The sequence below is a fragment of the Pseudonaja textilis genome, chromosome 7 (assembly GCF_049901715.1).
Source record: "Pseudonaja textilis isolate UNSWEBS1 chromosome 7, rPseTex1.2, whole genome shotgun sequence".
NCBI lineage: Eukaryota > Metazoa > Chordata > Lepidosauria > Squamata > Elapidae > Pseudonaja > Pseudonaja textilis.
The window spans coordinates 34,536,942-34,564,554 of record NC_141996.1 but is presented as its reverse complement, the minus strand read 5'-3'; the positions used below and the strand labels follow the sequence as shown (position 1 = coordinate 34,564,554).

General features: G+C 35.5%; 3 protein-coding genes across 10 annotated transcripts; 1 reads left to right on the top strand and 2 right to left on the bottom strand.

Moving 5' to 3' along the window:
- Positions 1-190: 190 nt before the first annotated feature.
- LOC113436370 (OX-2 membrane glycoprotein-like) lies at positions 191-16,731 on the bottom strand. 4 transcript variants are annotated; one of them, XM_087937426.1, is made up of 7 exons: positions 16,574-16,731; positions 14,216-14,259; positions 12,604-12,646; positions 7,839-8,159; positions 4,920-5,228; positions 4,098-4,237; positions 191-730 (listed from the first exon to the last, which is right to left on the bottom strand). In XM_087937426.1, exons 2-7 carry the CDS (start codon positions 14,222-14,224, stop codon positions 626-628), a joined length of 927 nt encoding a protein of 308 aa, XP_087793552.1. In that variant the 5' UTR covers positions 14,225-14,259; positions 16,574-16,731; the 3' UTR covers positions 191-625. The 4 variants fall into 4 exon arrangements, with proteins under 4 accessions (XP_087793552.1, XP_026556559.1, XP_087793553.1 ...); XM_026700774.2 differs by lacking the exon at positions 14,216-14,259 and having other exon boundaries at positions 12,604-13,079; XM_087937427.1 differs by lacking the exons at positions 12,604-12,646; positions 16,574-16,731 and having other exon boundaries at positions 14,221-14,927.
- Positions 9,474-15,134, top strand: LOC148125303 (uncharacterized). 5 transcript variants are annotated; one of them, XM_087937432.1, is made up of 4 exons: positions 9,474-9,518; positions 9,953-10,058; positions 11,262-11,310; positions 14,926-15,134. In XM_087937432.1, exons 2-4 carry the CDS (start codon positions 10,033-10,035, stop codon positions 15,121-15,123), a joined length of 273 nt encoding a protein of 90 aa, XP_087793558.1. In that variant the 5' UTR covers positions 9,474-9,518; positions 9,953-10,032; the 3' UTR covers positions 15,124-15,134. The 5 variants fall into 5 exon arrangements, with proteins under 5 accessions (XP_087793558.1, XP_087793554.1, XP_087793557.1 ...); XM_087937428.1 differs by having other exon boundaries at positions 9,953-10,563; XM_087937431.1 differs by lacking the exon at positions 9,474-9,518 and adding an exon at positions 9,525-9,740.
- A 1,984-nt stretch (positions 16,732-18,715) lies between the features above and the next one.
- Positions 18,716-25,703, bottom strand: C7H3orf52 (chromosome 7 C3orf52 homolog). The gene is made up of 6 exons (XM_026700776.2): positions 25,247-25,703; positions 24,106-24,229; positions 22,556-22,713; positions 21,964-22,034; positions 20,365-20,564; positions 18,716-19,635 (listed from the first exon to the last, which is right to left on the bottom strand). The coding sequence occupies exons 1-6, from the start codon at positions 25,370-25,372 to the stop codon at positions 19,628-19,630; spliced, it is 687 nt and encodes a 228-aa protein (XP_026556561.1). The 5' UTR covers positions 25,373-25,703; the 3' UTR covers positions 18,716-19,627.
- Between the last annotated feature and the right edge of the window lie 1,910 nt (positions 25,704-27,613).

Sequence of the window (27,613 nt, the reverse complement as noted above, 5' to 3'; positions counted from 1 at the left end):
ATTCTGTAATGGAACTGGAATTGTATCTTTAGCAAAGCTGTAATACTGTCCTGTGTTATTTTCACCATAAGGATCATTTCAATTGTCGTAAATGGAATTATTTAGAAATTATCATTAATTATCTGATTATCATCAATTACTGATTGCTGAAAGGAATAGAATAAGTAGTAAATAAAACAATACAGCCTCATTTGCAAATAAACATTTTTATTGGATGTTACTATATTATTTAGCTTTGTTTCTGGTTATCAGTATGCCTTACATAGAGTATGGCTCATAAACATTAATTGTAAACACATAGGCAATACCTAATTTGGAAAAAAAAATCCAGAATAAGGAGTATTCATAGGGAAAATATTATTGTTTTTATTTATTTATTTAGTATATTTAGGAATCACCCATCTCTCTCACAGAAGGAGTCTGGGCAGTATACAAATATAATATTAAAAGCATAAAAACTATATATAATATTTAAAAGAGGCAAAGAATGCTGAAAATTAATTAAAAGGCAAGGAGAGGTCCTTTAGGTGCTAACCAGCCTGCTGGTTGCATGCTCCTGTCTATGCTCAGAGCTATGTGTTCATGCCTTTCCATCATGTGATTTCATGTTTTGTATAGAAATGTTTCATGTGTCCAGAAACTTTCTTTCAGCAAGTGATTTCATAGGGGCCTTTCTCTTTGTGTAGCCATTTTTTCTACATGATGTTTTTCCAGAACAAAGTGGAACAACCTGGCAGAGAAATAACACATTTTTAAGGCTGAATTAAGGAGAAGTTCTAGACTGTAAAATTATAATCTGTTTAGAGCAGAAATTTCAGCTGAAAAAAAGCTGCTTATTGATTTCAGAACTTGAAGTACTCTGCTAATATTGCTTGGGACCATTATTGATTGGAATCACTTCACTTGCAGATTCTATTTTTCTGCTGGTAAAATTAGCATGGAAATAGAGATCACTTTTCTTATTGCTTGGATGGGTAGAAACATCAATTCTATCCCCAACAATTCCATCATATTACGCAGTGTACCCATCAGCTATTTGTATAAAAGTGATCCTGCCTTTCTCTTTTTTGTTTGAAAAGGTTTTATTCAATTTTCACATATTGCAGAAAAAAACCCTTTTCTTCAGTGAACAGCATGATCCCAGGTTAACACATTTCCATTACAAGTTTGACTTTCATTTCCTACTCATCTTTCACATTTGATAACTTGTCTTGATCTTACTTTATATATTTTCTTTAATTTTAATCATCGAACTTTTTCCATCTTATTTCATGAATTTTCCAAAACATTGCTTAATCTAGTTCTTTAAATCCTTAGTGCATCATTATATATCTTCATATTCATTATATTTTATATTCTTTTCTGTCAGGTCTGCAATTTACTTATCTATACTTAATTCATCATTCCAAAAATTCACACATTTCCAACATAGAAAACAACAACAAAGCAACACCCCTATTATTGCCAATTTCAAGCTTCCATCCCTGTGGTTAACATATCACATAATTAATCCCTCCATAAGATTCCCATAGTTTAATTTTGAGTTAATACTTTAAAAAGGGGGAACAAAACAAAAAAACCCCACAATATTCACTTTCTAATAATTACTACATTATATATGTTTATTTTAAGCCTGGGTCTGCAAGTTCCCCTTCTTATTCCATACAAGATATATTCAAGTTAAGAAAATTATAAACAAAACAACATAATTAATCCCATCATTTCATAAGAACTAACACTGTTTTCCCTTTAACATTACTTCTACTTTGTTTGCCTTAACTTATTTAACAGATTTAACAGATAATCAGAGTTGGAAGGGACTTTGTAGGTCATCTAGTCCAACCCCCCGCCGAAGCAGAAGACCCTACACTATTTCTAACAAATGGTAGTCCAATCTCTTCTTGAAAGTCTCAAGTGATGGCGCTCCCACAACTTCTGAGGGCAAGCGTTTCTACTGGTTGATTGTTCTCACTGTCAGAAAGTTTCTCTTTTTTTCCAGGTTAAATCTCTCCTTCTTCAGTTTCCATCCATTATTCCTTGTCTGGCCTACAGGCACTTTAGAAAATAGCTTGACCCCTTCTTCCCTGTGGCAGCCCCTCAAATATTGGAAGACCACTATCATGTCTCCCTTGGTCCTTCTCTTTACTAGACTAGCCAATGTTATTAATATCTTTATTTTGGTTACCTCTCTTAATTTCATACAATAAAGAAAAAGAGACAAATAATCACTACAATAATAAAACAGTATCAGTCCCTATCTCCCATCTTAATAATCTATATTCCACTATTTTCTAAACAGTCTTATTATTTCTTATTTATTTAAACTAATCCTTATACACTTGCAGAATTCCCTTCTTTTAAATCTCAATCAACTATTATCTCTGTGTCTTTCAAACAATTCCATTTCATTTTTATGTGCTTGCCATATTTTTTTCTTTCCTGATCCTGTTTCATTCTTACCCTCTTTTTATCACTCCAATTTCTATCCCCCTCCTTTTCCATTGCTCCCTTCTGAAATTTCCTTTCCTGCTGTTTTCTCTCCTTTTGTTCGGTTTTTAAAATAAACCCCCTTTTAGTTACAATGTTAAACCTTCTATTATTAATTCTCTTTCTTTCCCCCTTTGCTTAAGTTTCCGTTGTTTCAAATGTTCCTTTAAGATGGTCACTTCTTGCGATGGTTTCTTTTCTTGTTGTTGTTTTTGGTATTTTGAAACTTCCATTTCCAAAAATTGCAATGCAAAACCAAATGATTTGCCTTCTTTTTGGAGCATATCTTTCAAGTTTCTAAGTTCCAATTTAAGTTCCAGTAGCTTTCCTGCCATCTTTAAACACTATTTATGAAATTTCCCCAATGTTTAACTTATTGATTTCTCTTCCGAAGATTTCCAGATCAGTTCCACTTTTCAATGTCCATAAATTAAAGTTATGCTTCAAAAACACCAAACAAATCCACAATTTCCCTTTGTTTTTAGATTTCACTTTCACTTTCCAGAGTCCCTATTTTGTAATGTCCTAATTCCGGTTATTTTGTATCAAGTAGGTCTTTAACGGATCCAAGTTTTAAAATAGAAAGAGATATAAACAATTCCCTTCTCCACTAGATAGCACTCTTCGCCGTATTCAAAGTCAATTCTTTTTCTTTTTTTCAAAGTCAATTCTTTTTCTTTTTCCCCAGCTTTTTCTCAACCAAAAAAAAATCAAATTTTAAAGTTCCAATATCAATAAATCCAAACGTCAGTTTTCAAGTTCCATTTTCCACCTTGACACAGCCCAGTCCAGCTTTAATAAACCTGTTTAGTGTCAGGGTTATATATTTAATTATTTCAAATGCAAGCTTCTTCTTCTGGCTTCTTCCTTTAAGGTACAAAGCCACTTCAGCTGTCACATATTTTCTTTCTTAATTTCTTTGTCCGTCGCTTAAATCCACTTTCTTAACAATTAAAAAAAAATTAAATCCGGGGTACTTTATGCCAAAATTCTCCTGGTTTCTATGCTGTACTCTTCATTCACCGCTCCTGCACTATCTTGTCCATTCGGCTTACCTCTTCAGGGTGGCCATTTTACTGGCCACTGCTGCAGTCGTCTTTGGAGAGGAATGGTTGCCAAGCCAAGGAGGGGGAATGAGGCTCCCCTTGACTCAGCCGGCTGTCTCCCCTTTCTTCGCCACCCCTACAAGGTGGCTCTGGTCTCAAATCAAAACGATCGGGACCCTCTGATGAAAGAGCATGCACGATCACGGATTTTGGTGCATTTTCGAGGCAAGCCAAACTGAAAATCCTGATCTTGCCTTTCTCATCCGTCTAAAAAGTGATATTGAAAGTCTAGATCACATCTGCCTTCCCTTATTTGTTTTTATTTTTGCTTCTCTGTCCATTGGCTATCCTTCCTTTACCAATCTCCTTCATGAAGATCCTGTGTATATATATGTAGATATATTCAGTTGTATCCCCTCACTTTGTTGCTCATTTTGATCAGCAAGATCTGTTGTTCAAATATATAGAGGACTGAAGTTGAAATTAGCTCTAATTATCTCCTATAATTAACCTAACTGTGCTTTCATCGTTCCATAGACACTATGGGATATATTTGAGACTTACCCAGCATGGAAGATCTTGCTCTTTTTCTATTAGTGCTCGTCTCCTATACCAGCATATGAAAAAGATAAATAACCCAAGGACAAATAGGGAAACCAGTATACAGACAGTTGCAATAACAATTCTTTGATGTTTGTTTGGGGCTGTAAAGAAAAAATAATAATTAATAATTGGCTGATGAAATAATAAAAGAAGAAATAGAAAAGATCAGTTGCGCATAGAACTGCATTAAAATCTGGCTTTATCAAAGAATCCTCGAGACATAGTTTGAACTAGATCCATTCAGTATTATCAATATTTCTAATACAGATGATGGATCAAATTGTAGCAGTAATGATAATAACTGGAAAAAGTCCAGAAATCATATAATGAGCTTTTTTCCTAATAAACTTCTACAGAAATACAATTTTTAAATGCATTCTTCACAATAAGCATTCTTTATCTATTTGTCAGTGAAATGGCTTGCCTTTAGAGATGCCAATTAGAAATTCTGCAAGTTAAAATCTCTAATGCATCTGTAATAGAAACAAGCTAGGAAAGTAGGTTTGTTCTAAGATATTTTGTTTTTTGTTTAAATTAGCAAGTCTAGTTTTAAAAAACACCTTTAGAAAATTATAGATTTGATCAAGGAAATGACTGGCATCCTTTGGGCTCACCTATATAAGCTCATGAAATAATAAGCACATGAAGAAAATGCTCACAAAGAAAAATAGGTAACTTCTAAGACAAACTACGATAAGACAAGAGAATAGAGAGTAGGTGCAGGGAAAGGATATGGAAAGAGAAAGGGGAGGAAAAGAATGGATTTTCTGACTTTAAACCCACCTTGTTTGCTTACAATTTCAGATAACATCAACTCTTGTGAAGTGTTTAGAGATGGATGTTGAATAACACAGATTACTGAATTTTCTGAGACTGTCTTGGACAAGACTTGAGTAAACGTGCTGATAACAGTTACTGTCTTATTTGAGTGTGAAATCATATGTGATTTTGGCTTTATCTGAAGAGGTTTCTTCATCTTCCAGGTAATTACTGGAGTTGGTCTTCCTGTTACCGAACAGTTTATTTCTCTTATTTTTTCCATATTATCCAGATTAGGAACTTGTCTTACATTTATTTCAGGTTCTGTTAGAGCTTCAAAACAAATTGTTCAATTAATATTTACTGTGCTTTGGGAGTAAGAAAAATTCTATTATTCTTGCTTCTGATGAATTCGATTGACATGGTATTTAGTATTAACTAAATTACTCATTTATTAAGCAACATCAGAGAGGAGACAGCAATACAGGGAAGGATTTCCTCATTAACATGGGCCATTAGGGTGAGACAGAAGGCAGAGAACCTAGAAAGACACTGTTTATGTAGAGGTGATTAGCTACCACTATCTGGTCTAGTACAGGTACAAAATTGATAAAACACATGTCCAGATAGCATGCTACCTATTGCATTGCTGTTGAGTGCATGTTTAATATGGTCAGCAATGATTCACCTCTTTTTAGCTGAGCTGGATTAAATGGTAATACCCACAATCGATAGTTACTCACAATCATATATAGAAATTACAGAGTTCACTGCCACAGGCTGATTATGATTATTAGGTTTCCCAACCTAAATCTCACAGGATGGCAAGTGATTTGGTTGCTACTGAAACAGGAGTGCGCAGCAGCAGTATTGCCCAACACCGAAGGATGATCGGCCACCTTACAGTTTGGATTAAATATCTTGTAAACTGTTGCCAAAGAATCTCAATCCAAGCAAAGATGTGTTAAAACAGCATAGAATCAGGTTGCATGAACACAGTAGAGGTACAGTTTAAGTGGATAACGTAGAGTTGAAAAAGAGTGCTCTTCTGTTGCCCAGTATTAGCCATCCCACCCTCCTTTCCACTGTTAATTAGGAGGTTTCCAGGGATTTCAGCTAGAGAGTCTTTTGATGTATACCATAATCACAGAAATTGTCACAGAAAAGGAAGGAAAGTTGATAGTGTCTCAAAATTCCATGGCATAGCATGCAAAACTCCATGGCACAGCAGTATCTGTTAGCTGACATGTTGAAAAGCTATGCGTGGTACGACCTGGTTACCACTTAGGTGGGAGACCACTAAAATTTTTAGAGTTGACGGTTATGGTGATATATCAAAAAACACCCTGAAAAAATAGCAAGCACTTCCCTACAGTTAACAGGGAAGTGATAGGAGCAGTGCATATAACTTCCAAGAGATGAGCTGGGACCAAGGGAGTCTTTACTTTTACCCTAGCATGTAAACAAACACCATATGTTCTTGTATTGTGAAATTGCCTTATTTTCTTTATCAACACTGCAAAAGATGCCACAAATTATCTAAAGGCAGGCATCATAGATTTTTATGACTATGTTAAACAATTGTTAAATTAATTATTAGTTCAGAGAAGGAATGATGATTAAAATGTGATCATAATAGCTCTTACTTAAACTGGGCTGAAATTTGAACTTTTATTGGCTAACTTACATAACACAACTAAATGTGTATTGAAAAACATAATTACAGTGTTTATATAATTGGTATAACCCCTCCTCCAAAACCTCCATATTAATATTATGGTATCATACGGTGGACCACTTACACAACAAAAAATATGTGAATTAAAAATTACTCAGTCCTATTTTAGCCAAACATATCCTATTATACAAAACAATTCAGATTTCTAATTCTAATCATCCCCTGGATTTCTGTTATATGAGTCTTCAAACATACCTGGTGTCAGTAGCTTTAAAAGATATAAGCTATAGTAAACATTTGATTCAAGGAGTGTTCCTGTCTTTGTGAAATACCATCACCAACAACCTGTGAGGGTTATCGTCTAATAAAGTAAAATACACTACCCAAAAAGGACAGAAACACCCAAGCTGGCAAAATATGGAAGGGTGAACTTTGGAAATGGAGCAGAAAAACACCTGTTATTTTATGTTGAGTAAAGTAAGTAATAGAAAGTAGTATCACCTATATCTGCTGTTCAGCAATGGTTGCCTGCCCATTCTGACAACAGGGCAAGTAAGCAGTGTAGATAAGTCACAGGAAAGATGGAATGTGTTGATCAGAAGAACCCAGCGGCAAAACAACCATGAATGATACTGATCTGCTTTGATCTCTCAAAAGTGATATGCTTTGGCACAGAGGATGAACAAGCAACAAGTTCTTAGACAATAACCTTCATAAAATTCTTTTTCCCTATTAGCAAACACTTGAACACAGGTCAGAGAAGCAGAAGATAATAGATATGGGGCAGGAAAGGTGTTAGAGAAACCTTAAAAATCAAGCGGTGAATCTGCAGGCTTTTTTTCACACAACTGATAAGAATTCAAGATAACATAGCTGAAAGAGGAAAGAGAGAGAAAAAGAACCAAATTCATTACAAGATAATCATGACAACTACTGAATCACCTTATTATAGATATTAATGCCTTTAGGAGACCAGATACTGGAATTATATAATGCATACTTCACTAATCCTCATTCAGTTCAGCAATGTGTGTGTGTATGTAATAAAATTTCCTTCTTTTCTGATATTACCATAGTTAATTAGATTTTCCTTAAGTCATGGAACAGAGGCAATCAGCTTACATTAGTTCAGAGAAACTATTCTCTTGTTCAGAGAAACACTTTATTGCACCCTATAAATGTTATAGAACTGCTATAGGTAATGCTGCTAGCATGAAATGATCTGCAATTGTTGAAGATCCAGACAATAAAACCATATAACTTACCATAGACTTTGAGACATGTCTTGCCTGAAATAGGTCCTAAGGGAAATGTATTGAAGATACAACTGTAACAGTCTTCATCCTTGAATGTCACCCCATTGAAAGTGATGGCAGAAAAAGTCAAATCACTCTGGGAAAGATGGATATTGCTCTGGTTACTCAGTATTTTAGCTCCATAAGCTTTGCTGTAAGTTGCTATGTTGGTTTGGTTTTTTTGCCAGGTGACCTGAATAATGTCATGATTTTTGGCCAGCTGACAGAACAGAGTCACATTTTTTCCAGTTGTGATAGTTTGAACAGGCCTGTAAATCACTTCTGTGCCACCTGAAAGGAAAGTTCAAGGTACTAAATTATGAAGTCCCTTTTAAAAAATGAATTCTTAATGAGAAAATAAGTTAAGTTTATATCATCATATCCACAGTGTTCTGAATATTGTACTTACCCAAACCTTAAGATTATTTAATTAAGCCCTCCTCTAGGTGCAGCTAGAAATAGTAATAAATAAAAATAAATACATGAAATAACCCTCTAGCCTAGTAGCAGTAGTAATGGAGACAAACCAGCATAGATAGGGTGTCCTGGAAGAATAGCTTTTGCATTCTAACTTGCAATAGCCATATTTTATGTCAAAGTCATGCATTAATTTATCAGATAATTTAGCAAGCCCTAGTAACATACCACAATCTGATATTGCCCTGCTGCCAATATTTTTTCTCTACCTTATCTGAATCTGGCATTATCATTCAATCCATTCTGTTATCATTGGCATCATATAAGAAAAACATTGAAATTAACAGTTGAGATTATCATATCTCAGAGAAATAACACTGAAAGTCTTCTAATCACATGGCTTTGTCTGTAATATTAACATGCAATAAAGCTAATCAACTAGCAAACAAATTGCTCTCCTCTGGCTACTTCGAATTACATTAGATTCAGTCTGTTGGACTAGATGCAAGGAACTGTGGAAGTTGTAGTCCAAAATATCTGGAGGGCACCAGGTTGACTACAGCATTTGAAAAATTTGTTCAAAACTCACCTACAGAGTATTGAGTCCAGAGAATACAGATAACAAGGAATACAGAGATCATTTTAACTCTGTGTGATGTTAAGGCACTGATAAGTTACATAGAGAATCTTAATTTATTACAGAGCAATTAAAGAGAACTGAAAGCTGGTTTTGTTATTATTTTGGGGAAGTCCTTTAAAAAATCACATCAAGGGGAATTCTATGACACTTGATTTTTTTATATACTCAATCCTATATTTACTTACTCAAAAGCAGGATCCAGTTTGAATTTTCCGCAATCTAAGGTAACTGTAGATGTACAACTATAGGGTAGTCCAACTCAGTCATATGTTTTTGATCACTCAGAGTTTACTCCGAATTTCCCAATGTTTTAATATAAATGGAAACAAAACACTTGAAGCCAATTGCAAAATCCCATGTTACAAAGAATCACTGGCCTCACTATTCCACTTCTTTCAAAGAGATGGTTTATTGAGCAATATGACAACTTTAGTTTACTACTAGGTATGAGGCCCATTTTCCTTTAAAACCGCATGCTGTCAGTTGACAAGAAATTCTATAAAAAGAAAGATGTGGTTGCCTTGCTAACCACTACCTGAAAGGATAAAAGTTTGTGCTGCTGCTATATGAATACAAGTTATTTCGACTGAAACGTTAGTTCATTATATTTACATGTATTTCCTGAATAATAGTTGCTTTTCAATTTCTTCAATATTTTTGGCTTTGTTGGAATAAGTGTGGATCTGTGGTTTGTCATGTTCTATGCAAAAACTAAGGAATGGACTTCATATCTTCTTGTTATGATTATGAGATTACTAAACAAATCCTGGTTGAGGTTTCTATCTTGTGATTCCTGCAAAACTTTTAGCTGATATGTAAGTAGGGTTACTAGAAAGTCAAGATTTAAGTATGTATTGCAGTCTGTTTCTCTTATACTGTTGGGAAATGATGTCATTTGTTTGGTAACAACACCCCCAGAGATGATACGGAAGTTTTTCCCCACATTGCAACATGATGATACTTTGATTCTAGCAAACTTGTGGAAGAATGCTTATGACTTTCTGACAGGAGTTTTTGGTCTTTCCAGCCAACAGTACAACTGTAATAACTGGTCCAAAGAAGACAGAAGAAAGGGGAAGTTAATTTAGTATTATCAGAACAGAAGACATGGGAAACAAAATAGTTAAAAAAAGGTAAGTTCCAAATTGTTTCAAGGTTAATGTTTCACTTTAAGCTTGAGTCCTTACACATACTATAATTAATGCCAAGTTTCCCACGATCTGGCCAATTGCCAAGGTCACATGTTCTCCTATTGTGATGATTTGTTTATTACTTGCTGGAAATTTATTTCATTTTTTCTAATATGGAAAATAACCTTTATTCATAATAACTATGTTTCCTATGAATAACTGCTGGATAATTTTGAAAATAGAGTCATTATTTTTATGTTCCAGCAGAAGTAGGTGCAGCTTATTATGCTTTTCATGTAGTCAATGTTGTAAATTCTACATTTGTGTAAATGTCTGAATGACTGATGAATGGATGGACAAAGATGAGAAATGAGGTCCTTGATTCATCCCCTGATGTTGCCTGGGATTGAAAGTGAAAGTTTGTTCTGGTTGATCCATGGATGGAGGTTACCAAGGAATACCATAAGCTACCATATGAAGTGGGAAAATGTCCAAAAACAAGACAATGGTAAGATACTTCACCATTACCAAAAAGCATCTATGAATATGTTTATGCAGCCAGCAGAAGGAAAATTCCATTTGAAGGAGACTCTACTACATATGTATAGGATTGCAATATAACTTACCATTTATTGTCTTACAATGTATGTAACAACAGAGTTTGTGCCTTTAACAACTAGTTAAAGTTAACTAGTTATCTGATCTCCCCCTTCTGGATCTTCCATCATTAGCAATGATTATCACCAGTGGGCTCAAAATATGCTTATTATTCTGTAAGGCTTTGAGAACCTAATCAAAATACTGTACGTGCCTTCTAAAAAGAGCAGAAATGTAATCATTGAAGAAAAGATAGGAACAGATTGCACAGTAAAGTCAAAGCAGAAAGATAGTGAAGACAAAAGAGCAAATAAATTGCGTAGAATGCTGATACTGGTTTTGTCTTGATTTTAACTGCAGAACATTGCAGAAGGAGAAATAAACAATGGTACCATATTTAAATGGTACCATAATAAAACTAACAAAGGTCACGATAAGACATAGTAAAGAAATCTAAAATAGTCAAAAACCAAAAGCAAACAAAAACCAAAAGAAAAATTCATAAAGAAAACATTCAGAAAACTGATAAATATGCCAATTCAAATAATGAAATCATTAATACTGTGGCTGTTCAACCCTTTAGCTGTTTCTTTAATATTTCTATTGCAGCAAAAAACCTTGGTCTCATTTTAGAAGAAGACATGCAGTGAGAAAAGATGTAAGTAGTCTTCTATTTTGTTTAACTTTTTGGTTCCAAGCTTGCTTGGTAAGAGAATGTGGCTGAGGTATATACCAGCACAGGAATCTATAAAGTGAATTATCTGAAGATATTGTTGCCTGGTTAGGATTTGTACTAGGAATTGAGAAACTCAGGTTCAATCTATCCCAATCATGGAAATTCAGGGAGTGATTTTGGACCAGTACAATCTATTTTACAGGCTGGTATTGTATGGGTAAAATGGAATTCCCATGTAAACTGCCATGCTAAAAAGTCACACAGACTGACTACAAACAATAGTAGCAGCAATGGTGCTTTGGAAATTCTGCAAGAAATACCATTTGCCTGAAAGAAAAACTGGTGGGACCATAAAATAGACAAAGTAATAGAAAATCAAAAACTTAAAAGTACTCTGGGCTTTAGAATTCAAACAGACAAGCATCTGCCACATAACACCCCAACTTAACAAATGTTAATATGAAAGGCAAAAAAGACTAGATAATGGATATTGCAGTATCTGGAAAGAACAGATTAGAACAGAAAGAATGAGAAAAACACAAAATATAAAGACCCGCAAATACAAATCGAACAACTGTGGCAAAAGACAGCAAAGATAGTACCAATAAGTGATAGGTTCCCTTGGTGCAAGCCTAAAGCAACTAGAAAAACACTTGAACAGCTAATTTGGAACATTGCAGATATCCTACAATGACATCTCTAATACTATCAAACAACATACTTCTCCAAGGTCCTTTTGAAGGACTGGATAGGTGGATAAAAATGTCAAATCTAGTCTAAACATCTGGCTGACTGTACAACCAATCATACTATCCATAAAACAATATCTATATTTTACTAGGACCAATGGGATTTTTATTTTAAAAAATATATAAGATTCAACAACATCCCCCCCACAATGGATATATGAATAAAAACTTTTTTTTGTTATAAAACAATTTTACAACTAATGACACACCACTGCATAATAACAAAGATACTGGAGAATAGCATCAAGATTCAGATTGGCAAATCCAAATAAAGTCCAACCAGATGAATTTTATCAGAGACAAATGCAGAATCTTTCAATTTGGTAAGCAAACACTAAAAATTTGAGGTTGTGGGCAGCTGGACATGCATGAAATGTATGGTTACCTTAATGTCTTACAAATTAAATATGAATCAAAATTTAGTAAATGCAGTTCAATGCTTCTTTATTCTGCTTTAATCAGATCCTATTTAGCATATTCTTTTATTACAAAAATATTACAATATTTATGAAAGAAAATGATATACACTGAAATATATCCAGATGAGAACAAACAAGATGAGAAGTGGCCTGAAAGGAAAACATATGGATAGTTGGAACACTGTAAGAGACACGACAGCTGTCTTTACCTAACTGAAGGCCATCATGTAAAGACAAAGCACAATTGGTGTTGTTTCAGAAAATGACTAAACTTAGAGTTGGAATTCAGAGTGTCTACAATTCTTTCCAATCTTGATATTTTATGGTTTTATAAAAATGAAAGATGTGGAGTGGTTTGTTGAGAAATGGAAGAAATAATTTAAAAGAAGGAAGCTCCAGAATCAGTAATGTTTATCATTGTTGCAGCTAATACAAGTGTTTTCGTTATAGTTAGTTTTTCATACTTTTCATAGTCTAATTTTATCACATTTCTATTTCTCTGATTATTACCTTTTTATGTATTAAGTCTAATAGGGCAGCAAGTCTGCCACTCTGCAACAAATCAACTTCCTTTTGCAGCCTTCTGTAAATTGAAGAATAAATTGATGAAAACGATAGTCTGGAAGGATTACACAAATTCTGCCTTTGTCCAATCCAGCATTTTAAAAAGGCTCCAGAAAAGTTATTTTTTGCAGAACTTCCAAAGTGCTTAACCAAGAAAGCGTTATACCCTTCTGTCCTCCCTTAACGTCAGGTCTCCTGTGAGTCTGTTGCAGCTTTATGGTGCTTTCTTTTAACCCTAAAAGAGAAGTGGTTAGCTTTTGCCTTCTTCTGGGAGTATTTCATTTTTCAGTCTATAAAGTTTGATTTTCCTAAGATATCATAGCCAAGTGGTCATCTACTTACCTTTTCAAAATCAGCAGTCAGCTTGGTGCTGCACCTATTGTCACCACTGTTGGTGACTGTCACCCTTACATATTTTTGAGTGCAAGTAAAAAATAAATTGCTCAAATATAGGACAGTGTTTTGCTTGGATTTCTCATTTTATTTCCAATAAAGATTGAAAATGTTTCCTTACTTTCTGATTAAATAAATGAATTTTAAGATTGAAAGACTGAAAAGTTATGATTTATTCATTTGACTTACATTCACTGGCAAGCTTTACATTTTCTCATTCAACCCTCTCCCCTTTTAGTTTTGAATTATTTGTTTTATTACTGTTATTACACATTGGTGCAAGGTACCCATTTTTTTAGACTTTAATATTGGAACTGTTTTAAAAAGTCAACTTTCTTTAGGGTACAATAAAACTGTGTTTTATATGAAAATTTATTTGTAAGCATGGGAACAATTTTGTGAGAACAAGGGGTTTATTGTGTATCTAACCTCTGCCCTGAATCTATTTAATTGCCATTTCCAATTCAATTGGAAATTTTATTAAGAATGGCTCCTGAATTATCACGACAATGTTATCAGGAAGGATGTTGCTCTGGATCACCCTTCTTCTAGAGAACTGATGTCTCCTTGCCTGTTCCTTGCCTACTTTTTGCATTGCTAGCACAGTAAACTGTTTGCGACAACTGTTTTTACATGTTTTTACAGCCACCCCAACTATTGTGAAGGAAAATAGAAGAGCTGGACTTGTTTTTTTTTCCATTTCTTGGTTTCCTCTCTGCTCCTTTCAGCAGTGAATCAGCAAAACAGGATCAGCATTCTCACCTTACCCATTTCTGCTGCCTTTTAACATGGTTGCATTGCTACAACTGTAAGAGAAAGGGGAAGAGTGATAGACCACAGAGATGTCTAAACAATACCTTCCTAGGTATTTATCAAAGGCAGAGGAGGCTGTTAAAACCCACATCTAATGAATCCAGCAGCCACTTGGACAACATAGCATTGAAAATAGTAATCTCTGGGATTTAACAGAATAATTTAATGACATCAGATAACTGATTCCTTCACCTTGTAACTCAATTAGACTTGGTGTGTGAGCAATATTTTTGAGCAATATTCCCATATTCTAGGAAGAAAAAAGATATTTATCCACACTTTCAATGACAGTTGTACATATTAAAATGCCCAAACCTGGGACTACTGTTGTTTTTCAAATTTAAAGCATAATGAAATTAATGCATCTGTACTATGAAGATTTGTACACATAACTTACAATTCTTTTACATTTATTTTGACTGGCTTTAGTTTTACATTAATTAACACTAATCAAGTCTAGATCTAACTAACATTTGAGGTTTAATTCCTTGACTAGCCAATATAAAGGTAGCCACATTATTGGAAGAACTGTAGTTAGGGAACAAACCTAGTCACATGTTATTAATCAAATTAAGAATAGTCATTAAATTAAGGTGTAGGAAACATATGTATTATTAAAGCTCTAATATGGAAAAATATTATTAATCTCTTTTTATCAGGAGGACACAGTTTACAAAATACCAGACAGCCATTCTGAATTACATTATACTACTATTGACTTTGCAGAAAGTGCCAGCAGCAACATTAATGCATCAAGCACTATGACTGACTATGATGATATCATCATTATTTCAAAAACAGTGACTCCTGCTGGCCAGCAAGACAGCAATGATTATGATGATGTACTAATAAATTAGGAGTTGCTTTATATTGTCTGCTTAGTGTTGTTTTCTTTGTAAAAGCCATTTTGATAGCATTTTTAAAATCATACTTTATGGGGTACAGTAGGCCTGTCAAACTGGTGGCCTATGGGTCAGATATGGCCCACACAGACCACGGCCACCCTGGCTCCACAAAGGCAAAAAACATTGTGATACATCACAATATGGCCCGCAATGCAAGAGAGTTTGGCACCCCTGGATAGTAATAATATTTGCATTGTAAGATATATATATGGGTACAGTCAATAATGTTCTCTCTCAAACAGCTAGAGCAGTTTCTGGGATCTTCAATGTTTGCTGGTGTTCTATGGTGATATTTATACTACCTAAAAGTGCTGCTCAAACCAAGCTATCCTTTGGTACAGATAACAGATAATCAGAGTTGGATGGGATCTTGTAGGTCATCTAGTCCAACCACCGCCCAAGTGGGAGACCCAACACCATTTCTAACAAATGGCAGTCCAATCTCTTCTTGAAAGTCTCAAGTAATGACGCTCCCACAACTTCTGAGGGCAAGCTGTTCCATTGGTTGATTGTTCTCACTGTCAGAAAGTTTCTTCTTATTTCTAGGTTAAATCTCTCCTTGTTCAGTTTCCATCCATTATTCCTTGTCTGTCCTACAGATGCTTTAGAAAATAGATTGACTCCTTCCTCTCTGTGGCAGCCCCTCAAAGATTGGAAGATTGCTATCATATCTTCCCTGGTTCTTCTCTTCACTAGACTAGCCATGCCCAGTTCCTGTAACCGTTCTTCATATGTTTTAGTCTCCAGTCCTCTAATCATCCTGGTTGCTCTTCTCTGTACTTTTTCTAGAGTCTAAACATCTTTTTTATAATGTGGTGACCAAAACTGGATGCAGTACTTTAGGTGTGGTCTTACTAAGGCTTTATAGAGTGGTATTAGTACCTCACTTGATCTCAATTGTATCCCTCTGTTAATGGAACTTAGGATTGCATTAGCTTTTTTGGCTGCTGCTGCACACTGCTAGCTCATATTTAGCTAATTGTCCACTAAGACTCCAAGTTACTGCTATTGAGTCTGGTTTCACCCAGTCTATATGTATATTTTTGGTTTTTCTTGCCTAAGTGTAGGACTTTACTTTTCTCTATATTGAATTTCATTTTGTTAGATACGGCCCAGTGTTCTAGTCTGTCAAGATCCATCTGGATCTTGAGCCTATCTTCTTGGGTGTTAGCTATTCCTGCCAGCTTAGTATCATCTGCAAATTTAGTCAGTTCCCCTTCTATTCCTACCAGGGCATCTGAATCAGTCCAAACAGCAGCCTTCACAGTCCAAACAGCAGCCTTCACATATAACTACACCACTGCACAATGAATTATTAATATAAAATGTTCAATATGAACAATAACTTATTTGCCAGGCTTTCAGTTGCAGGAAAATCTGGGAGAGATGACACTTTACCCACCGGGTGTCTGGTGATCACGGGGATAAAGAGTTGTCTTTCACCACTTCTTCTGTGACCTCATTCAGTCCTGACCTATCAGAACCCATCAATTATCTAGAAAAACAGTTGGTAGGTGCTGGGTTAGCTACATGGTAAAGGAGGATTTTTTTTTAGAAGAATGCTAAACCTATGGTTAGTTACTGTGTGGCAAGATTGGTAGCTAGTAAAATTTTACAATTAAAATAAATAAAAGCTTTTTTAAAAAAAAAACACCTAGCTTTCAGAAATGATAGGGAGCTGGTAGTTAACATGTCAACAGCACTGAGTAACCATCCATCGTTAGTTGAGCTATTTTTATGTACAGCTCAGTACTCCAGATCCATATTCAAAAGCAGTGAGGACACAGGTCTTTTATTTAAAGACCATTAAACTCAGATTTAAAATCAGCCCAAATCTCACAATAGATACTGTGTTTGTGGATGTGTAGTGTTTGGTGAAGGCAATCTCTGTTATTTTTCCAGCCGCTGTCAGCACTTTTTTGCAGAGGGAAATTTTGAGAATCATCCACTTCCACTCCTTCAACCCTAGCAGAATTTGGGAGACATACACTTTGCCTGCAGAATCAGAGCGCTGGTGGGTAAAGATCCATCTATCTACATACTTTACTGGGCAGCATTGATCTGTTACAGCAGTTCACAATCAGGTAACCAAGATTCAAGCAGATTCAAAGTAGAATATTTATTGCAATGAGCAAAGGGTTAGGTTATAGAATCCTGAAAATGAGGTATGTATATTTTGATCCTCATCTATCAAGAACTACATTAAGATGGAACTTCAAAGTTATTAGGGAAAAACACTAATTGCCAACAAAAACGTCCTGTCATCCTATTCTGGAAAGTTTTGGAAATGTTCATTTTCATTATTCTTAGGCTCAGGCGGATCCGCCAAAAGCAACCTCCACCATCCCTTGGTGGGTTGGAAGGCTGTCCATTGAAGCAGGATAGCTTCCCTTACTTTAGCAGGGAGCCTCTGCCATCTCACAGATGAATAGTAACCCCAGGGCTTGATATTCTGAGTAGGGAAAGATTGGCTAATAAAATTGGCCAGAGTTTGGAGGTACTTTTCAGGTTCTCAGGATTGTTGCATATAATAGGTGTGCCCTTGACTTGAAAATGCAGCTTTTGAAAATGCAGATTGCTTCAGCCAAGGGTGTTGCTAAACTTACAGGAGATGGGGAAGGGAGGAACTATCATTTGTTTCACCTGCTGCAATAGAAGGAAAGCCCCCATTCTGAAGAATTTGCACTGAGAGGAAACTCCCATCTATGGAAATCCACCCAGAGTAAAACATTTGCATTGAAATAAAATTTTTCCATAGCTTTACTGAAAAAAGGATGAAAGCTTTACTGAAAAAAGGATGAAGTCTGATGAAATATAAGAGATAACAAAAGTAAAAGCAAACATAGATATACAAACTACCACAAAACCAGATACAAACGTAAGACCAGAATAGAAAGAGAAGCCAGTTTCTCAGTAGCAATAATGGTATCATTCAAAGATTTCTGAACTAATATAACAGAATCATAAAGACAGGCTTCAACAATAGCTGGGAAGAGTCACACAACATTGGGAATAGCAAGAGAAACATGAATACACAATATATATGGGGATGAGCGTGATGGGAAGAACATCAAGCAATATTCATGCAACTGGGAAAACAATGTAGCCATTTTTTTTCTCGGGCAGGGGGTCTTAAACTATTGACATCTTCTGATGCAAGGATGGTGTGATTGCTGTGGACACCTTACTTTTGATGACATAAATGCTGCAATGCCAGTTACAACAACTCTTGCAGTGTCAATCTGACGAGTGTGTGGAATGTGGCATCTTTGGATATAATATTTGTAGTTTAAGAATATGCTTAGATTCAACCATAAACCCAGACTGAGAAATTTTGGTAATATTTAGTAATGTGTCAGCCGGTTTAGGAAACAACCACTACCCCTTATAACTTCCTATGTATCTTTCAGTTTCGAATAGTTCAGAATGCAGGAGCATAACTCAATTTTAACTAATGACTTTTTAAAGAAGAACTTTCCAAAGAGACTGTTTTTATATGAAAAGCTAAAATAGCATTTGATTTTTAAAAAATTGCTTCAGAAAAAAATCAAAGTATATTTTATCTTTCAAAAAATAAATTTTACAAAGATACAGTTGCAACAAAATGTCATCTAAGATTCAAAAGCAAAACTGGCATTTTTTATAATTCTAACTGAAGGCTTTATTTGCTTCAGACTTTGAATGCTTGCACATACTGTATACAATATTTATATTGCTGAATTAGGGAGTTTTCACTTTTAAAAAATTGCAGACCAAGCTTATCATCTTTAACATTAATAGGGAAGAAGATAAAAAAGGTCCTTCCAAAAGAGAAATAACTTGTTCCTAATAATTTTTCTGGTAAAACAACTGAGAATTGTATAACTTAAAGATAGTGATAGCTATATTTCCTAGGGAATTAACTTTTTCATTCAAAAAGAAATTGGAATTACTGTAAAATGTACACAAATGAAAGTAAAACTGACAGAATTGTCCATCTTTACTGTATATGACTAGTAATCAATTTTGTTATGAATTATTAAAGGTAACACTGTCAAAGCAACATACATTGTAACAAAAATAATAAGCAATAATAAAAGCAATATTTGTATACAATTGTGGGTGTTGTTGTTTTTTAAATACACCTTTCTGTAGAAACTTGATCTGATTAAAAAAATGTAGAAAATGTTCTACATTATTACACAAAAAGGAGTCTTTATACTGAATAGGATTTTACTTATCTGAGATCTGGACCATTCATCCTCTTATCAAAATTATTGCTTCAGTTTCTTGTACTATATTATGCTTTGAATGCTGTTCACGGAGTTTATACTGTTGTTCTAAATCTGAATTTGTAAGTATGCAATTACTTGATACGGCAATTTTCTCTGCTGTTGCAATATTAAAAATTGATCAAAGGAGTCCTCCAAAGTCACTCTTGAAATCTGCATTCAGTTCTTCCTCCCGTATTGATGGTTTATATTACTTTAAAACAAAAAAACATAAAATAAACATTTCAAAAAAATGAAAAAGAAAACACTTCTGCAATTATTCATTATTAATATTTTATATCACATAAATTAATTATACCAATTATTATGTAAATGTTAGGTATGGATCCTTAACACTAAGATAAAAACTACTCAGGTTTATAAAATATTATTTAGTAATTTAAATCAGCAATTATAACCATTAAAAGGAACAAATTAGAATATTGTTTTATATATTAGGAATTCATTTATAAGTATTTCTCAGCAAGTAAGATAAATCAAACCAATAACAATAGTATAAGTGACAAGTAAAGGAGGCAAAGTTTCAGTGCTTTTAATGATGCCTTTCTTTTAAATTGTCCCCTTCTATTATTAGTCAAGCATCAAGACTGGTTTAAATTTCCCTTGCAAGAGAGGTGTGAACAGGTCTAGGTAGATTTTCTTTACTACAGGTTATCTTGGCACTCAGGATCCAAAACTCCCTTCCCTGCCTTCACATTTTTTAAGGGTCTCAAATTTTGGCATTTGAAAGCTTAGTCATAAATATGAACGCCAGGACGGGGACTGATTGTCTCATTGTTTAGAACCTGTTACCAAGCTCGAAGGAGCAAATTTATAGTTCCTAAGATGTTGGATCAGAGGTCTTGAATTAGCAGAGTAAATGTCTTTTAATTTTCTTTCAGAAACGAATATGAACTTATTATTCACTTTGTTAAGCACTTACATTTTATTGTAACAGAAGATGGATCAAGTATTATATCTGTACATTCAGGTATATCCAAATCAGAGATGTTTTGCTTGTCATATATATTTTGTCTTAAAATATTCATTACAAATTCTTTACTCATTCTATACTTCATGAAGTCTGCACTCTCAGGTGGCACCAAGAATTGCAAGTAGTATGATACTGTATTATTTTCTCCACTGAAGGAATAATAGGAAGTGAGAATCAAATGCAAAATGGTTAGAAAACAATGGAAGAGAATACTTGTAGCTCAGGCTATATGGGTTTCTTGGTCTTCTCTGAGCTTGGTTGTTTTCTTGCAAATGTTTCATTACCAAGCTAGGCAATTTCATCATAATGATGTTACCAGTTTTGGTAATGAAACATCTGCAAGAAAACAACCAAGTTCAGGAATCACGAAGGATCCCGCAGTTAGAAAACATGTTTCCAAGGCTTTATTTTAGCTGTTTTTCAAAAACGTGTTGCTATATGTCCCACTGGGTAGCATAGATCAAGATTCAATGTCACAGGGAAACTAAGGCTACTTTAATTGACAGTGGCTATAATAACAGAATACCACAAGTCTGATTGTGTCATGTCCCTCCCCTTCTTTACACATGTAAATTAGGGAGATGTCTGAGCCACTTACTTTTGCTTACTGCTTGTTTTTGACTTAAAATATGTTCTTCTTCTCAACACTTAACTAATGGATTTGGTTTATGTCTGCCAAAGTCATTTTCCTTACTCTCCACAGCTGATGCTACAGTTACCAATGTACAGTATGTCTCTGGAAAATGGACGCAGTTTATTTATACAAGATATACAATTTGATTTCAGAAACTTCAAACAACCTGATTCTTACAGTAGCTTCCAATACCCATGATTTTTAACACCAAAACTCAACTTTTTTGTTCATAGTCAAAAGAAGGTCTAGTAGGGTAAGCCTACAAATTTGAAGTCTCTCAGATCCAGACCCTCTGACATTATTTCAGAATGAAAGGGCCTGTAGTTCTGCATGAACGAAAAGCATTTTCTCACAGTCATGGCTTCAAATAATACCTAGTAAGTACCATATGTGAAACAAATATATATTGTATTCCTTAACACTATACAAGTAGGATGGAAAAGCTGAAAAAACATTTTTTTTAAAAAAATGCCTAATTTATTTCTTGGAGCAACTTAGCAGGACATTGGATTCTTTAAATCTGTCCTATTAGAGACATTTCTTATTTGTTCATATTGTTCAGTTAAAATGTAAAAAAGACTGAACAAGTTCAATAACCACTAAACACTGCTAGAATTCTTTACAATTTACAGACTCATGTAGAATACTATGATGACTTTAGTCATGAACAGGATACAAGTGAGGATAGACTGCATCATTTCAATATATTATGTGTTCTGAAAGTATGGTATGGCTGAAATAAAATGCTCATTAGCATAAGTAATAATTGCACTTCAACATACTACCAGCTGCATAGAAAGTTCTTTTTCTTTCATTCCCTCTTTACTTCCCCAGCCCACAAATGACAACTAAGAGGAAATTCCTTTCCCTAAAATTACAAAATTAAATGTATGGGGTTTTGTCACCCTTCATACCTGAAAGAAGTAACTTCAGATGAGGTAAAATATCTCCCCAATGCAGGTGAGTAACTGTATACATCCTTAAGCTTGAGAGAAAAAAATTAATCATCAGTCTTAGACAATATGGAAAGAACCCTCTCAATTGGTTTGCAACTAACTTACAGCTATGTACACTTTTAATTATTTTGAAAAATCTAGTTTTCTTTTTACTAGACTAAAACCTGGTTTTCTTTTCCTAAAATTCCCTTGACTATTGCAGGTGATTCTCTAGCAAAATGCTACAAAAGGATACTAGGTATTCTTATTAAGAGCTTCAGCTTCTTAATAAGTAAAATGCTATCCCCCTTTATTTATCATAAGTGCCTTAAACTCAAAGGGAAAACATTTCTAACCCAAATATATTACATTCCAGGCTACAGATAAGTCTTAGCTGTCTAATAATAGAAAATAATAGCTGTCTGATTTAATAGTGAAAGAAAATATTCAAGGAAAAGAAATTCTTTTATATACAGTATCTCTAATGATTAGTCTAGGGGGAGTCCATTCCACCAATGTTTTTACTTCATAATCATCATAAGGCAGTTCTACATAGCTTAAACGAACTTACCCTCTTATTAAGATTTGTAGAAAACACGTCATATGCAGATTCTGAGAGAAGTGCATTAGGGTTTGGACATTTAATGTTTACTATTCCTGAGAAATTGTGTTGTTTACCACTTGCAATTAATTCAGGATCCCAATATTCATCTTCATCTATATGAACCACTAAAATAACAAAAGGGAATAACATTAGTTATTATTCAGGCATATAGCCTAAATACCGTGTTTCTCACAAAATAAGGCCAGGCCTTTTTTTTTTTTTTTTGACCCCTGAAAAAATGGCTAGGCCATCTTTTCGGGGTGACTTAATTTCCTCCCCCACTGAGAGCGGCCCATATGCACGTACCTTGCCATGAGGCCGCTTCTATCGGCCAACTAAAGCTCCCTTGAAGGCAGAGTCCCCAGCTGCTTCAGGGTGAGGCGTGGCTGCCCATGTCCCCTCACCTTTAGTCAGTCTCTTTCGGGCAATGGAAGCTCCCCAAGTGCAGTCACCAGCCACTTCAATCAGCTGGTAGAAGCGGCCTCGGGGCGAGCACACACACACACACTCCCCTTGCTGCGTGTGCGCTCATCCCGAGGCCACTTCTACCGGCCGATTGAAGTGGCTGGTGACTGCACTTGGGGACCTTTAATCACCCCAAAGATACTGAAGGAGCGCCACGGTGTCTGTCACCAGAGTGCAAGGAAGCAGCAGCAGCTGCAGCGGCGGCAGCTGCGCCTCCGACTTTCCCGGGGAAGGTCATTCCCTGACCAGTCGCGCTTCCCGGCCCACGCTTGCCCCCCTTGCCCCCCCGCCGCCTACTTCCTCGCAGGCGGAGGCGGGACGCTGCGAGGAATTCAGGCGTGCTTTCTAGCCGGCTGTGCCAAGTCTTTTTTTTTTTTTTGCCCGAGGCTGGAAAGAAGGGCGACAGGTCACTGAGGAAGGTGAGAGAGACTGAGAAGGGAGAGAGAAGCCCGGCTAAACCAGCTCCGCGCTGCTTTAGGGACTAGTAGTAGAAGGCAGCGGTTGGCAGCACTTGCCACCAAGCAATGCTTCTGGGTTTTTGGTTGGAAAGCGGTGTTTGGGTGCTCGCGCCTTAGTTTCGTCAAAGAGGGGGGTGCGGTGGCTTCGAACGAAAAGCCGTCCCGATGGCGGTGGAGTCTTGCGTTACTCAGGTACCGGTCCGTGGAAGAATAAATAATCGTGAAACCGGTCCCTGGTTCAAAAAAGGTTGGGGCCACTGGAATAGCTCATCTCCTGCTATACTGTATTCTCTGGTCAAACACCTAGGGATTTCTGACCTTTCCTATGTAGATCTGTTGTTATCATACCAATATGATTAAATTTCTTTGAGGGTAGATAAATTTTCTTATATTGCCTGTAAAATTAGGCAAACATTTACTAGCCATTGACAAATCCACCACCAATTATAATATTTTGTTTTGTATTTAATTTATTATTAAAGTTTCTTTACAATTCTGTCAGTAACCATAATAAAAACATTCATTCATTCCATCCCCCAATCTTTTGACCCAATTATACACACTAAAAAAATCACATCCATAAAGAATACAAACCTGAGTACAAAATTAAACTTAAAGTGATCACAAGGATCAACAGTAGAAAAACAGACGTTATAACCATCCAGAGTTTGCATTTCCAAAAAATAATTGAAGAACATGATTTTAAGCTGATTGTCTCCTAAAGACACAAGGAATTAAAAAATGAAAAGTAAGTTTATATTCTTAAATATAAAATATTTAAACCAAGACACATTCAATAATCTTGATGTAACAAAGGAAGGTGTGTTTTCACTACACCATTGTTCCACATGTCTGCACACATCTTTGTGGACTGATATGAACTCTAAGGTTTTAAACTGTGAGGTGGGTTAGGCTGAGAAAGAGTAACTGGCCCAAAGTCACTCAGCTTTCAAGCCTAAGGCAGGACTAGAAGTCCTCCTGCTTTGTAGGCTGGCACCTGATTTTGAACCAGGATCACATATTGTAGCTTGAACCAGCTAAGGGCTGAAGTTAGAAGTCTTGACTCTTGTCTTGCAGTTTTCTGGTAACTTTGGACCAGTTGCCCATTCTCAGCCTGCCTACCTTATAGGGTTAGTTTTATAAGATAAAACAAGGGGAAAACTGTCTGTGAAGCTATCTTGAACCTCAGATAAAAAGGGGCATAGACGTTGGATATGTTCATATCATCTTTCTAAACCTGTAAGTTAAATAATTACTATTATGACAGATGTGGGAAAGAACCAGAATAGTTGCTTGTCTTCTGGCTTACTGGAAGATGAGAGAATCTCCTGGACAGGACCACACAGTCCAACACAGTTAAAATGCTAGAGCTCAGAAAAGTGCCTCTAGTTGACAAAGAGGTGCCCTATTCTACTAGCAAAATAAATACACACTTTCTGACTACAAATGAAGGAGACGCCAAATATAAACAGCCACGGTGAGAGTGTAAATAGCTGCATCGATACTGCACATAGACAGAGTTGACTCATTCACACCCTGTTTTTCCCCCAGTAGATTTCATAACTTTCCCCCACCCCCAATTGCATTAGAATTACTGTAAAGTTCCCAGGTTTAACAACTTCGAGTAAATTCCTTCTTGCGCTAAACGGGACGCTGATCAAGTAATTCCTGTTTTCATATGCTGGGAATAAAACAAGCCTTTCTCAAAATAGAAAAAAGGCATGTAGTGCCTTACCGCGGCGGTGGCGCGAGAAGCTTCTTCCTGAAGAAGCTCGCTTCCTTCTCCTCTTTCCTCGTCTTTTCGGCTTAACTCAATATCCGGCTGATTTTGCGCGGGAATTTGACCGTTTTCTGCGTCCATGGCTGACTAGTTTTTCCAGATCAAAGGCAATGGGAACAGGGAAATAACTGAGTTCCTTTACATGCCCATATTCGATTGCGCTGATAGAGAAAGTCGAAGGAAGCAAAAGCAAAAAATAGCGTTGGGCTCCAATGTTGCCATGAATAAGGATGATTTTTGTAGCAAAACAAATAAAACGATGCAATGTCTGATAAACGTTTTCCAAGATGCCGGTAACAAAACAAATTAATAAGGAAAGAAGGAAGCTCTAACTGTTTTTATCGAGTCCAAAAAGCAACCTTTCGTTCCAAAGTTGCACAAGACTGAATTTTCCGGTTTGACCGCATTCTATACAGCAGGTACTTTAATCCAAACAACTCAGTCTTTAGTGGATTGACAAACGAAAAGGTTATGCCTTTGCTAGGCTAAAACAAAAGCACTGAAAAGGACTAATTTTAATATTAGAAATAAAAACTTAGAAGGAAGGATCTATAGACTGCAACTTAAAAGTAGACAAATTCAAGCGCAAAGTTTTTTTTCCCCAAAAGTCAATTGGAGTTTCCTGATTTTTTTCCCTTGAAAATGTTTGGCTTCTCATCAAAAAAGAGTTTACTCAGTCTTGAGTGAATGGTAAGGAATGGGAAAAAATTATATTCTTTGCAGTCACCTGGTCATTAGCATTCGTAGTTGGCTCTCCTATTCCCCACCATTCAGTCAGAACAAACTCAGCAGTTTAATGGGTTCTTTTTCCCCTAACGAGGATATGAAATTCTACACCAACTTTTATTAACTGATTCCTGCATTTATGTGACACAGTTTCTTAAACTCGATGGCGCTTGCTTGGAAAGCCATGCATGAGTTTGGCTAAAATCCTATGGACAAATTACTTGGAAGAAAGTTCTCTTAAATTCTTTGGATTTACAATCAATCAGAACAAAATTATGGGTTTCATGGAAAGATCTAGTCGTTACAAACATCAGTGGCAAAATTTGGAAAAAATAAAATTGAATAATACCATCTATTAAATATGTTGGTTTAATTTTACAAGGTTCCAGAGTTCCATGGGAACAAATTAGAACCATTTCTGTCAAAGCTAATAGTGCTAGGCAATTAAAAAAAATCTAAATTGAGGAAATGAATAGCCAATGCCACAAAGACTTTTAAAGCTAAAACTATCCCAAATAATGTACTCTGTGTAGACTTGGACCTATTTGATTCAAACTTCTTGGACATTTAAGTTTTATAACCATTCTTCCTCATTTCAAGTTGTATTTTGGATGCTTTAATCTGCATGGAAACAGGTATGATTCACTGGAAATGTGATTCTGTATTTGCTAAGCCTCCTTTTACCTTCAGTTTTTGTTTTCCCCTGGTTCATTAGCCCTATCATTTCTCTTTGATGGCTTTTCATTAAGCTGTAAAGAAAAATATCTCAACAGACCTGTGTTATTGCAGCCTTTCTATCATCTTTCTGTTGTCTCTAGGTTCATAGGTTTATAGAGAGAAAAATATAAAATTTGTCAAATCTGTGGTCTACTTTCCCGTCTGAGTTCCAGCTTGAAAACCATTATACTCAAGGCAGTTATTCAGCCTTACTTGTTCAGCATATTGTACAGCCTTATCAGCAGTACTTAAATAGAAGATGCAGTGGGACCAATTCCCTGACGGGTGTTGTCTTTATGGTCAGAATATTTAAGATCTTTCTGAGTGTATTTTTCCATTTTTTTAATTAAATTTAAATACCAACCATCTTATTACACAAAGGGACTCTATATTTTCCTATTGCCTTTTCTATGTCAATTTACATGCAAGCATACTGTTACTGCTTCATAACAATAAATACATTTATAATTAAGGAGATGTTGTTCTCACAAATTGAAACTTTCCCATTTGTAGCAGAATTGCTCAGTTTCTACCATCAGCAATTTGCACAAAAAGAGATAAAAGATCCTAATCTTGGATTGACAACATTATGAAACATTGTATTTCTTTTCTTTCTTTCCTCTCATGAAGCAAATTGAAAACTGTCAAGACCAAGCTATTATTTCCAGGTTGGGGGTTGGGTTATTAACTGATGTAAGTGGGTTAGTTGCTAAGTACTTTTTTAAATTGCTGTAGTATGTTGGTTGTTCTTGTCCTCTCTCTCTCTCTCTCTCTCTCTCTTTCTCTCTCTCTTATTGATTGAATGGTTTTTTAAAACTTGCTTAGCCACCCAGAGTCAAATTTGCAAGGTGGATGGCCATATAAATAATTGATTTAGAG

Coding starts and splice junctions, on each gene's coding strand:
- LOC148125303 (XM_087937428.1), top strand. CDS start 10,496: ATGGAGGTTACCAAGGAATACCATAAGCTACCATATGAAGTGGGAAAA. Junction 10,564..11,261: donor TGTCCAAAAACAAGACAATG/GTAAGATACTTC, acceptor TTTCTATTGCAG/CAAAAAACCTTGGTCTCATT. Junction 11,311..14,925: donor GACATGCAGTGAGAAAAGAT/GTAAGTAGTCTT, acceptor TCTTTTTATCAG/GAGGACACAGTTTACAAAAT.
- LOC113436370 (XM_026700774.2), bottom strand. CDS start 12,661: ATGTTTTCCTTTCAGGCCACTTCTCATCTTGTTTGTTCTCATCTGGAT. Junction 8,160..12,603: donor TCATCTGGATATATTTCAGT/GTATATCATTTT, acceptor CTTTCCTTTCAG/GTGGCACAGAAGTGATTTAC. Junction 4,238..4,919: donor TGAAATTGTAAGCAAACAAG/GTGGGTTTAAAG, acceptor TTTTCTTTACAG/CCCCAAACAAACATCAAAGA.
- C7H3orf52 (XM_026700776.2), bottom strand. CDS start 25,372: ATGGACGCAGAAAACGGTCAAATTCCCGCGCAAAATCAGCCGGATATT. Junction 22,714..24,105: donor AAGTTTAATTTTGTACTCAG/GTTTGTATTCTT, acceptor TTGTTATTTTAG/TGGTTCATATAGATGAAGAT. Junction 22,035..22,555: donor CTACAAATCTTAATAAGAGG/GTAAGTTCGTTT, acceptor TTTTCTCTCAAG/CTTAAGGATGTATACAGTTA.